Here is a 13086-nt window from a genome sequence, read left to right as displayed (position 1 = left end):
GGAGATCATATTGCCTACATATTGTTTTTATAAGGTATGTATACTAATGACCTAAATCTGCTCTTAATGACAACTTCAAGTTGGACATTCTACAAAAGATAAAAAGGAAAGTTTTAATTTTTAAAAAGTAAAATAAGGGGGCGCCTGGGTGGCGCAGTCGGTTAAGCGTCCGACTTCAGCCAGGTCACGATCTCGCGGTCCGTGAGTTCGAGCCCCGCGTCGGGCTCTGGGCTGATGGCTCAGAGCCTGGAGCCTGTTTCCGATTCTGTGTCTCCCTCTCTCTCTGCCCCTCCCCCGTTCATGCTCTGTCTCTCTCTGTCCCAAAAATAAATAAACGTTGAAAAAAAAAAAAAAATTAAAAAAAAAAAAAAAAAAAGTAAAATAAGAAAGCAAAGAATAGGGGTGCCTGGGTGGCTTGGTCGGTTAAGCGTCTGACTCTTGATTTTGGGTCAGGTCATGATCTCATGGTTTTGGGTTCGAGCCCCATGTCAGGGTCTGTGCTGGCAGTGAGTGAGGAGTCTGCTTGGGATTCTCTCTCCCTGTTTCTCTGCCCCTCCCCCAGTCACACGCACACCCGTGTCTTTGCTCTCTCTCAAAATAAGCACACTTAGAAAAAAAAAAAAAAAGGATAAAATAGTAATGTGAAAACTCTGAGGTCATATGAAGCGGTATACATACTGGTGCCATTCAAGAATTTATTTAAAATCAAATGTTTGTCAATAAAGAGTAAGAGTTGGAGATCTTTAAATACCCAGAATCAAGATGAACCTTTGCTAATGGTATCGCCTTCTGAGTTTAATTACAGAGCTCCTGCAAGACTTTTATTACCTTTCTTTTCTTTTTGACCTCTTCTTTAGAAATAATTTCCAACTACAAAAACTTGCACGAATAAAAATGATAACAATAAAAAGAAAGGGCCAACCTTTATATACCCAGATTTACTTACCCCAAATCTTGTTTGCTTTATCATTTGAGTTGTCTCTCTTTCTCTCTTTTTTCCTCCCCCTACCCCTCCTACACACTTTTTCCCCCCTAAAACGTGTAGAGATAAATCAGCTATCCATCATGGCCTTTTGTTCTAAATGCTCCACTTGTATTCCTGATAGAGATATTCTCTTACATAATCACAGCATAGTTATCAACTTAGTAAAGTTATGTCGATACTTTAATCTAATGTCTGTATTTTTCAATTTTATCAGTTGACCTAGTACAGGCATACCTCATTTACTGTGTTTTACAGATACTGTTTTTACAAATCGCAGGTTTGCGGCAACCCCGCATTGAGCAAGTCTGTCGGCACCGTTTTTCCAACAGCATTTGCTCACTTCATGTCTCTGTGTCACCACTGGTAATTCTTGCAATATTTCAAACGTTGTCATGTATTTGTTATGGTGTTCTGTGATCAGTGACTGTGACTAGCTGAAAGCTTATATGATGGTTAGCAGTTTTCATCAATAAAGTATTTTTTAATTAAGGTATTATGTTATTTTTTAGACATAATGCTATTGCATACCTAGTAAACTACAGTACAATGTGAACATAGCTTTTATTGGCACTGAAAGACCAAAAGTTCATTTGACTTGTTTTATTGAGGTGGTGTAGAATCAAACCCACAATATCTCCGAAAGATACCTGTGATGTCTTTTATAGTGTCCTTTAGCTCTAGTGTAGCCTCTGGTCTAGGGTCAGGTAGTTCATTTATTTGTCCCATTAGGCTCTCTTAATCTAGATTTTTCTACAGACTTTGTCTTTTCTGACATTGATATTTTTGAAGGATACAGTCTCTCTGCCCTTTTATTTAAAAAGATAGACATTTCTTCATTTTGTGCTTTTCCAGTGCTTCCTGGTTATTTGGATTGTACATTCTTGGCTTAGAATACTGAGTAGGTGATGTGTCCTCTCCTAGGGAATCACATCTGTCACTTATTGATGATGTTCATTTTGATCATCTGGTCAAGGTATTCTCTAAATTCTCCACTCTATAATTATTGGAGTTTTTTTGCTTTTGTTTCTATTTTTAGTTTCTTGTAACTGATAAGCAGTCTGTGGGGAGACACTTTAAGACCATGCAAATATCCTACTCCTTGTCAAAATTTCCACCTTCTTAGACTTAACACCATGGCTGAATTTTGCTTGATGCAGTCTTTACTGTGATGGTTGCAAAATGCTAATTTTTCTAACTTCACCCCTCCCTTCATATTTACCAGTAGACACTTAGCATTTTATTGCAGTAACAGCCCTCCCTTCTCCCCCATGTATTATTTATCTATTTGTTATCAGTATGGACTCACGAATTCTTTTTGTTTTCTTCTTCAGTACATTATAATTCAGTGCTCAATTATTTTGGTCCTTAAATTGCTCAGTGACCAGATTTGGTGAGTGGTATACTTCTATCTGTTTTGAACACATCCTTACTCTCTAGGATAATAAGATTCTAAAGTCTCATCTTGTGCCTACCCTGCCCCAGCCCTTGGAATCAGACATTTCTCTGAGGAGCCTTGATTCCTTTGGTGGGAAGTAGAATTGCATAACACAACCCAGGCACTAGGTTTGGGTGTATTGCTTTCACAGCCACTGCATACACATTGTAAACATAAACGTAGAAGCATTAGCATATGGGGTAAGTATTTCTTAGAGGTACAATAAATAGTTCTTGAGAATGTAGTGCTGTCTCAGCTCATAGAGCGGAAAGCAAGGTACAGTACTAAGGAATGGGCAGTTTTTTGTCAGCAATCTTACACTGCTAAAATTTTCTTGGTTTTCAAAGCAAAAACATAAATGAAGCTAACTTGAAGGCCAGATAGGATTTCAGTGGGCATTTTTGGTACAGGAAGGTGTTCCAGGAAGAAGAAATGACATTGACAATGACATGACTGAAACAGTAGCAGTAACAATTATGCTTAAGTGGTGATGCCCAATTTCTGCCCATGTAGGGAATAGTAGAAGACAAGGAGGAAGAAAAGGTTGTTTGAGGTCATGTTTAGAGAACTTTGAATATCAGATTTAGGATTTGGGGTCTTTATAAGATAATACAGAACTGTTGAAGATTTTTGAATAATGTCATAACAAGCTTAACTCTGACTCAGAGATTAATCTAGAAGATAGGTAGAGTTTAGATTGAGGAAATTGCCAGTTAAGAACTGTAAAGAGGCTGTTATAATAGTTCAGGCAGGAGGTACAAGGATTTGAACTAGGAAATGAAAGAGAGAAGTAGATTAGAATAGTGGTTTTCTACCAGCCCTTTAGAATCCCAGGGTGTGGGGCCGACGCTAGAGGGAGGGAGGATGTGTGAGCACTTTTAGGGACAGTATGGGCATTTTCAAGTAAGTATCTCTTTAATGATAGGATTGAGGAACAAAGAAATACAAAGAGAAATTTTGTTAGAAAAAAGGTAAGGTCAACATTTTATTTGCAATTTTTTTTTTTGTTGTTGATTAAACCCATACTTCTTTTATATTCTCTTTTTCTAAAGTTTTGGGCCTGGATGATCAGGAAAACAGTGTTGTCCTTAGCTGAAGTTAAGTCAAATCGTATATATTTTAAATACCAAAAGGTCAGTGTCACAAAGCCATGCACTAATACCCATTCTCAAGAAACAAGGTGTTCATAGCCAAAACCTTTAGAGTTACCCTGAACTCTTTTCTTTTGCTTATACTATACAGGGAATCCCCCATGAGCTCCTCTGGGCTTGGCCTTCCAGATCTGACACCCTGCGGTACCTCTGGTGCTATCAACCTAATTGGAGCCATCATCATCTCTTGCCTTTGGCCTGCTCTCCATGCCTCGGTCCTTCCCGCTATAGCCTGTCCATCTTCCTTGTGCTTCCTCCAAAGTGGAGGGCGTGCTTCCGCCTTATGGCCTTTGCAAAGGCTATTCCCCAGATGTCAGCATGGTTAACTGGCCCAAGTTTAGATTTTGCTCACATGTTACTTTCTCAGTAGGGTCTACCCTGTGCTCCCTGTTGACAGTCCCCCTCCCCTCCCACACACATTTCTAGTCTCCCTTTATCTTGTTCTATTTTTTCCTGTGTTATCTATCACCTCATATACTGTGATTATTCATTATGTCGTTTGTCTCCTGACACCAGAGTTTGAACTCCACAGGGCAGTGATTTTTTTTTTTTTTTTAATTTGTTTTGCTCAGCGGTCTCTCCCCAAGCAACATCCTCATGCCCAGCTCATAGTAGGCTCTCAATACACATTGTTAAAAGAAGGAAGGACAACTAAGAGCATAAAATCAGTAAGCTTTGTTACCAGGGTTCCGGCTCATAGCAGATTTGAGAACATAAATAAAAGATGGGATACTGCTTGAATTGACCTGTGTTTCGTGGATCTGAGCCTATGATAGTAATTGCCCTGGATAAAACAGGTCTGGAAAATACTGCATATACTATCTGTTTGCTAGAAAAACGTATTGTATATTAGCATATGGACTGCTGTAACCTCTCCTTGAATTCACTTGATCACAAAACTCTCTTTTGGTAGCTCATGTATCATTATGGGACACCCATCACAAACAAAGTTTGAGAACACCGTGCTAGTGTATTACGCGTAGACCCCAGGAGAGATTGGCAGCTCTTTTTACGTTGCTCTTGGTTGATAAATTGTGCCTCTCCACATGCTGCTCAGAAGGAGGCTAGAGAACATCAGGCTCAAGACTCCAGCTCTTTGTCACTACTTGTAAAGTTATGATCCCTTTTAAAATTTACCTTCTGTTTTGGGGGCGCCTGGGTGGCTCAGTCAGTTAAGTGGCCGACATCGGCTCAGGTCACAATCTCGCAGGTCGTGCATTCGAGCCCCATATTGGGCTCCGTGCTGACAGCTCAGAGCCTGGAGCCTGCTTCGGATTCTGTGTCTCCCTCTCTTTGTCCCTCCCTCGCTTGCACTCTCTCTCTCTCTCTCAAACATAAATAAACATTAAAATAAAAAATATTTTTTTAAATTTTGCCTTCTGTTTTAGGTATTTGGGAATAAGATGATCATTCCTTCCCTGGATGGAGACCTCTTTCAGTGGGACCGGGACCGTGAGAGCATGGAAACTGTTCCTTTTACAGTTGAATCACTTCTTGAATCTTCTTATAAATTTGGAGACGATGTTGTTTTGGTTGGAGGAAAGTCTCTCACTACATACGGACTCAGTGCATATAGTGGAAAGGTGAGTGAAAATGTTGGATTATTTGGGGAGGAATCAGAATAAATAGGGCGAGAGGAAATAACTTAATAAGCTATACTATTACTGGCTGAGGTTTATTATTTTTCCCTGAGGATATTATTTGTTTGAATAAATGAATTACAAAGTAGAAAGGGCAAAATATTATTAAGAAAACTAAATGTATCCGAGACAACAGAATAAATAGCAGAGCCAGGAAAAGCAGGAGGAAGAGAACGAATCAATAAGGTCTAGTGTGTGTCAGTTGTGTTTTTCATACATTATATTGAAATCTTCATGATGTTCCTAGCGGTCACACATTCTTGTTTCCATTTGGACAGATGAAGAACCCTCCAAATATTAATAATAATCCCAATAAGAATAATTGCTACTTATTTATCTAGTTTGATCCTGTAATCCAAGAGGAAAGTTGTGTTTATTTTACAGATGAGAAAACTTGAAACTTTATTTATTTATTTATTTATTTTTTTTTTTTTTTAAAATTTTTTTTTTCAACGTTTATTTATTTTTGGGACAGAGAGAGACAGAGCATGAATGGGGGAGGGGCAGAGAGAGAGGGAGACACAGAATCGGAAACAGGCTCCAGGCTCTGAGCCATCAGCCCAGAGCCTGATGCGGGGCTCGAACTCACGGACCGCGAGATCGTGACCTGGCTGAAGTCGGACGCTTAACCGACTGCGCCACCCAGGCGCCCCAACTTGAAACTTTAAAAGTTGAGAAATTTCCAAGGTTCAATTTGACTTAGGTCTGTGTGCAGATAAAGTTATACCATTAAGACCTAGACTCTCTCTAATGTTAGGTTTCAGGATATAACCATCATCTGCTTCTAAGATTGGTCTTACAATATAAATCTCTTATTAGGAGTAACTAATTAAATACATCCTTTTTAGAAAGGTAAAAGTCTTGGGATGCCTGGGAGGCTCAGTCAGTTAAGCGTCTGACTTCCGGCTCAGGTCATGATCTCACAGTTAGTGAGTTCGAGCCCCACGCTGGGCTTTGTGCCGACAGCTCAGAGCCTGGAGCCTGTTTCGGATTCTGTGTCTCCCTCTCTCTCTGCCCCTTACGAGCTTATGCTCTGTCTCTCTTTCCTTCAAAAATAAATAAACATTAAAAAAATTGATTTTTTAAAGAAAGGTAAAAATCTTTTTTTTTTAACTCTTAACCTTGATATGTGAATATTTTGTATATAGACTTAAGACTAGAACAAGGAAGAATAGAAAAATGATCTTTTGCCCCTTGACTTTCTCATGCGTTAACGATTCCTTATTTAAGTGTTAGGCCCCTAGCCCCCTCTTGCTCTTGCAGATGCTTTTCTGCCTTCTCCACTACCCACATCTGCTTTGTACTGAGGAGGCCTTGTGACCCTCTATGTCCTTCAGTATTCTCATCTCTAAGACAGTGGAATTGACCCCTGTCGTCCGGTTCTCTATTTGGTGTGCTGCTGCAGAATTCGGGTATTCTAGCACAAATGCTTCTTTCTGTGAAGATTTTAGCTCAGATCATACTAAGAGTCCTTCTTTGTTTTTCTAATGAAGGTGTGAAGGAGGTACTTTTAAATAGTATGGCTACTAAAAGAGATTTACGTCTTTAAAAACCAAATTCTTCCATCCTATGGGAACTCTGAGGCCAATTTTTTTTAATACACCTGGACTTTTGTTAATGAAATTCTTGCTAAGAGATCACAACCGTTTATGTCTTCTCGTGTATCATCCTTGAAAATCCCCCAAATAAAACTAAAATTATCTAAATCCTTAAAATAAGGATTTTCCCTTAATAATTCCAGAAATAAATATTTATTGTTTCTTTTGTAGTTCTAAGTAACTCGTTTTTGGAATTGGTAGTCTAACCGATGTTTCTTAATACTCGGGTATTACAGATCCCCACAATTTTTTTTATAAATCATATAGATTCTTTTAATATCTCCGATCTCCTGTAACTTATGTATTCTTTACAAAATTTCTATCTGTCTTTTCAGGTGAGGTATATCTGCTCAGCTTTGGGTTGTCGCCAGTGGGATAATGATGAAATGGAACAAGAAGACATCCTGCTTCTGCAGCGCTCCCAGAAAACTGTTAGAGCTGTTGGACCTCGCAGTGGCAATGAGAAGTATGTATTCAGATGATGTGGCTGTTGATCGTTAGTTCAGCAAAACCCAAATTTATCAGATTTTTTTCTTTATGGAAATTTCCTGAACTGTTTTCTTGCCCAAAAAACACACAGCTCTTTTAAGAGAAATGTAGGCCCTAAATTAAAAATGGCCTCATGGGGGCCACCTGGGTGGCTTGGTCGGTTAAGCATCTGACTCCGGCTCAGGCATGATCTCACGGTTTGTGGGTTCGAGCCCCACACCGGGCTGTCTGCTGTCAGCGCAGAACTGCTTCCAATCCTCTGTCCCCCTCTCTCTCTGGCCCTCCCCTGTGCGCAAAACACATGTCCCCTCTCTCAAAAATAAACATTTAAAAATAAATAAATAAATAAATAAATAAATAAATAAATAAATGAAAACGGTCTCATGGTTTTTAACAAATCCTGAATCGAGACTCCCACCATATGCTTCTGGAGATGATAACCAGAGGAAGGCCCATACAATGAATGTAGCAACCTCACTGATCATACAGATCAGTGAAAAGCTCTTAAGACAAAGTTAATGCACTTTATTTCAACTTGGGCCTCTTTGACCCTGTAGTTCTCTCTAGTCAGTAGTTTCATAGTGTGTTTGACAACCCAATTTTAAAATAACATTTTTGTCTATTTTCTCAAAGCGTTGAAGTATAATTCATTTGGTCAAATGCCTTTTTGTTTCCCTTTTCAAATAATGAGTTCCTTATGTAATTTTTACATTTAAATATGGGATTAAAAACCAAGATGGTTGGATTACTTATGTTGGTCCTAAATCACATGCTTGATTTTTTTTTTAACCTACCTAATATTTAAATTTTAACTTGCCTCTGTAGTAAAAATAATTTGAGATCTCATCTTTATCTTTTGAAAGTGAACCAGACTTTCAGATATTATCTAATGTGATGCAATATAATTCAGTTTCCTTTCCTGTTTTCTTAAAATCAGTTAAGAATGTATTTCTATGTTCACTGGACTGTGAGTAGGGCTTTGCATCTGCTGGCAATCTGACCTTCTTTTTCCTGATGGGATTTTGTTTCCTTTTTTTTAAAAATGTTTTTAATGTTTATTTATTTTTGAGGGAGAGAGCAGGCAGGGGAGGGGTAGGGAGAGGGAGACAGAGGATCCAAAGCGGACTGTGCTGACAGCCACCCAGGCGCCCCTGGGATTTCGTTTCCTTAAGTGTTTGAGTGCTTGCTGGGTGTCCAGCCACCAATAGGAACAGATGTCCATCTCAACAGAATTTTGAGTTACCAAAATAAGAAGAGTCTGGGGTCTAAGATCCATGTTCCTTAAGTTTATTTATTTATTTATTTTATTTTTTTTTTTTTCCAACGTTTATTTATTTTTGGGACAGAGAGAGACAGAGCATGAACGGGGGAGGGGCAGAGAGAGAGGGAGACACAGAATCGGAAACAGGCTCCAGGCTCTGAGCCATCAGCCCAGAGCCCGACGCGGGGCTCGAACTCACGGACCGCGAGATCGTGACCTGGCTGAAGTCGGACGCTTAACCGACTGCGCCACCCAGGCGCCCCTTAAGTTTATTTTTTAATAGATGTCAGGATTATTAGGTCATTTTCTATCTCAGTGACAAGTCATTATACTGTCAAAAGTTAAGTGATCTGTGTATTAATTGTAGAAGAAACATTGTTACTGCCACTTTATGGATGAGGACACTGAAATTCAGGAAAGGTTCAATGACTTGACAGATCTCGGGAGAGATTTGAGATTGGAGCTGAGGTGGTATGACCTTCAGTCTTGGTACACTGAATTACATTGCCTTTTGGGGCTATGTTTTCATATAAATACAAAACCGATGCATTTATCTTGCTGTGTACATTGATTTATTGGGACGAATTAATTTCTCTGCACTTGAATGAAATGTGCCCAGGCTTTAATTTAATTGACAAAGCACACTGCTGCTGGCCTCATTTTAAGGTAACTTTGATGTGTGTTGAGAAAATCGCTCTGATTTGGAAATGTGAACATTTGTTAATTTTTGAGAGAAAATCTGTCCCATAGCCATTGTCAGTTTACAACTCAGATCCCAGGTTTCTAACAGATCAGGACAAGGTGATGCCCTCTTGTGGCATAAATCAGCAAAGCACTCCCAGAAAATTGTGTTGAGTTACTCTTTGTCTCCTCACAAAATTTTAGTGTTTGCTTCTTGAATCTGGAACAGTTCTTTATGATTTGATCCCTTTCCTTAAGTGTAAATTTCTAAAACAAACCTTTGTAAATTTAAGGTGGAATTTCAGTGTTGGCCACTTTGAACTTCGGTATGTTCCAGACATGGAAACTAGAGCCGGATTTATTGAAAGCACCTTAAAGCCCAGTGGGAACAAAGAAGGGTCTAAAATTATTTCAGATGTGGAAGAACAGGAAGCTGCCATGATGGACACAGTGATAAAGGTGTCGGTTGCAGACTGGAAGGTTATGGCGTTTAATAAGAAGGGAGGACATCTGGAATGGGAATACCAGGTACCTAAACCCACCGAGAATTTATAAATACGTTGTTTTCCTTTCCCAGTTTGACCAAACTTATCGGGTAGAGGGAAATATCTCTCATTTTAGATTCTCAGCCTGTTCTCTCTGCCCTAAGAAATGTGCGGCTCTACACCCGTTAGGATGGCTACTCTGAAAAAGGCTACAGAAAACAAGTGCTGGTGAGGGTGTTTGCAGTCTCGTGCACTGCTGCTGAGAGCGTACATGGGCACAGCCGTATGGAAGACAGCACGGAGGGCCTTTGAAAAATTAAAAAGAAAACTACCATAGGATCCAACAATCCTATTTCTGAATATATTCAAAGGAAGTGAAATCAATATCTCGAAGAGATATCCGCACTGCCATGTTCAGCGCACCATTATTCACAATAACCAAGATAGAGACGCAGTCTAAGTGCCCATAGTAAGGCATGGGTAAGGAAAATGGGGTGCGTGTATGTACGCAGTGAGCTATTATTCAGCCTTAAGGGGGGGAGATCCTGTCACTTGGGAAATCGTGGATCAACTTGGAGGACATTATGCTAAGTGAAATAAGCCAGGCCCAGAAAGGTAAACAGTGCATGATCTCTTGCATGTAGAATTTTAAAAGCTGAACACACAGAGCAGAGAGTAGAATGGTAGTTGCCAGGGGCTGGGGAGCAGGAGAAATCGAGAGATGTTGGTCAAAGAGTACAAAGTTTCGGTTATGCAGGATGAATAAGTTCTGTGGATGTAATGTACAGTGTGGTGACTATAGTTAATGGTACTATATACTTGAAATTTGCTGAGGGTAGATTAAAAAAAATCTTTTTCTTTGTTGAGGTATAATTGATGAATAAAAACTATGTACATTTGAGCTACACAGTGTGATGATTTGATATATGTATATGTTGTGAAATGAGGGTAGATGTCAAAAGTTGACACGAAAATAATGATGTGAGGCGATGGATATGTTAATTAGCTTGATTGTGCTAATCGTCTCACAGTGTATATACTGTATCAAAATATGGCATTGTATACTGTAAATATATGCATTTTTTATTTGTCAGTTATACCTCATTAAGCTGGAAAAATTTTTTCAATTGTGATTTTTAAATGTCATTTTAGGAGTTGAATTATGTAGATACTGCTTGAAATTCTATAAAATTTCTTGTCCATTTTTGTTTAGTTTTGTACTCCCATTGCATCTGCCTGGTTGGTTAAGGACGGAAAAGTCATTCCCATCAGTCTTTTTGATGATACAAGTTACGCATCTAATGATGAAGTTTTAGAAGATGAAGAAGACATTGTAGAAGCAGCTCGAGGAGCCACAGAAAACAGCGTTTACTTGGGTGAGTAGATGTCTCTTATCTAGTGACAGGACATACTGACATTTAGGTTTTATTCCTACATCATTCCTTTCTACTTCAGCGGTGCCTATAGTAGTTGTAATTCCTAAATACAGTCTCTGGCTTAGGTTGCCCTTAAGATTTATACTTTGATTTACATTCCTGTTTTTTTCCATTTATCCACTTCTTTTTTTTTTTTTTAATTTTTTAATGTTTATTCTTGGGGGAGAGAGAGAGCGAGTGAGCATGAGTGGGGAAGGGGCAGAGAGAGAGGGAGACAGATGATCCAAGCAGGCTCCGCACTATCAGCACAGAGCCCAATGTGGGACTCAAATTCACGAACCGTGAGATCATGACCTGCATCGAAGTCGGACGTTGAACTGACCGAGCCACAGGTGCCCCATCCATTTATCCAATTCTGAAACTTTCAATTACCATGGCATATTCTTTTTTCTGAGATCTGTATCAGAAAGGCTTAGAGGGGCACCTGGGCAGCTCAGTCAGTTAAGCGTCTGACTTAGGCTCAGGTCATGATCTCGCAGTCTGGTCCGTGAGTTTGAGCCCCATGTTGAGTTCTGTGCTGACAGCTCAGAGCCCGGAGCCTACTTCAGAATCTGTGTCTCCCTGTCTCTCTTCCCCTCCCCTGCTCGCACTGTCTCTCTCTCTCTCTCTCAAAAATAAATAAACATTAAAAAAAAAAAAAAAATGGCTTAGAAATGTTGCTGGGGCTCCTGGGTGGTCAGTTGATTAAGTGTCTGACTTTGACTGAGGTCATGATCTCATGGTTCGTGGGTTCAAGCCCCGGCTTGGGCTCTCTGCTGTCAGCACAGACCCTGCTTTGGATCCTCTGTCCCTCTCTTTCTTTGCCTCTCCCCCGTTCAAGTGCACGTGTGCGTGCATATGTGCTCGCTCTCTCAAAAATAAACATTAAAAAAAAAAGAGAAAAAAACTTGAAAAAAAGAAAGAAATGTTGCCATCATACAGTATGTTGTAAATTACTCATATATCCTCAGAGTCTAAAACTTTCTACGTTTGTATTTGCATCCGGATTAATTGCTTGGGACTTCCCTACTAGAAGAGTTTTCCAGTAATTACTGAAAATTATTATTCAGTGAGAAATACTGTAACTTATATATAACTTTCCGCCCCTATTTTTGTTTGGGTCACATTTGAGTGCTTCGGGCTTGATTCTTCTTTGAAAAGCATTTTGTAGCACATAAAGAAATACCTGGAATTAATCTAATTTTATTAAATCAAAATGACCCTTTTTGAAAAAAATCCTTGGTGCTTGATTCTAAACATAATTGATACTGTTTTCATTGACTCAGGAATGTACAGAGGTCAGCTGTATCTGCAGTCATCAGTCAGAATTTCAGAAAAGTTTCCTACAAGTCCCAAGGCCTTGGAATCTGTCAATAATGAATATGCAATTGTTCCTTTGCCAACAATCAAATGGAAGCCCTTAATTCGTAAGTGAATTAGGAACTTTTGTAATATTAGTGAGGTGTTCAGAGGCCTAATCATGACTGTCTTCGTCCTGGTATTGAATAGCACAGAGATTACAATTCATAGGTACTCTTTATTTTCTGACAAACTAGGAAGGCATTTGAGATGCCAGTGAATTTTAATTATCTTTTACATGATTTCATTGAAATAACAGCTGCTTCTAGAGAAATCAGTTGTTACTAAGATATTTCTCCAGACAACAGAGAAATATTCTTAACCATTCACTGACTGTGACTGAGTATCATTTAGCTTTTAACATATTTACGTTAAGAATATTTATGAAAAATTGCTTCTCGGCCTTTTGGCTAAGATCAAGTGAAGAATACTTATGAGACATTACTGGTTATTACAGCATATTCTATGAGACACTTAAATGAGTTGAATGCAGATATTAGACCACCTACTTCCTTCAGTTATCTTTCTGTAGCTTGTGTAGTTTTTTATCACATACATCACATCCTATTTTAATTACTTGTTTAAAT

At 39.1% G+C, this 13086-nt stretch overlaps 1 protein-coding gene across 2 annotated transcripts in view; it reads left to right on the top strand.

The window, feature by feature from the left end:
- Positions 1-13086, top strand: part of EIF2AK3 (eukaryotic translation initiation factor 2 alpha kinase 3) — a 67356-nt gene that overhangs the window by 26869 nt on the left and 27401 nt on the right. For both annotated transcript variants that reach the window (XM_045446804.1, XM_045446805.1), the window contains exons 3-7: positions 4960-5154; positions 7145-7275; positions 9534-9768; positions 10939-11101; positions 12427-12567. In XM_045446804.1, coding sequence (XP_045302760.1) covers positions 4960-5154; positions 7145-7275; positions 9534-9768; positions 10939-11101; positions 12427-12567 — 865 coding nt within the window. The remainder of the gene's footprint in view (positions 1-4959; positions 5155-7144; positions 7276-9533; positions 9769-10938; positions 11102-12426; positions 12568-13086) is intronic.

This window comes from Leopardus geoffroyi, chromosome A3, assembly GCF_018350155.1.
Source record: "Leopardus geoffroyi isolate Oge1 chromosome A3, O.geoffroyi_Oge1_pat1.0, whole genome shotgun sequence".
Lineage (NCBI taxonomy): Eukaryota > Metazoa > Chordata > Mammalia > Carnivora > Felidae > Leopardus > Leopardus geoffroyi.
The sequence above is the reverse complement of the archived record's forward strand: the minus strand, read 5'-3'. Positions and strand labels throughout refer to the sequence as shown.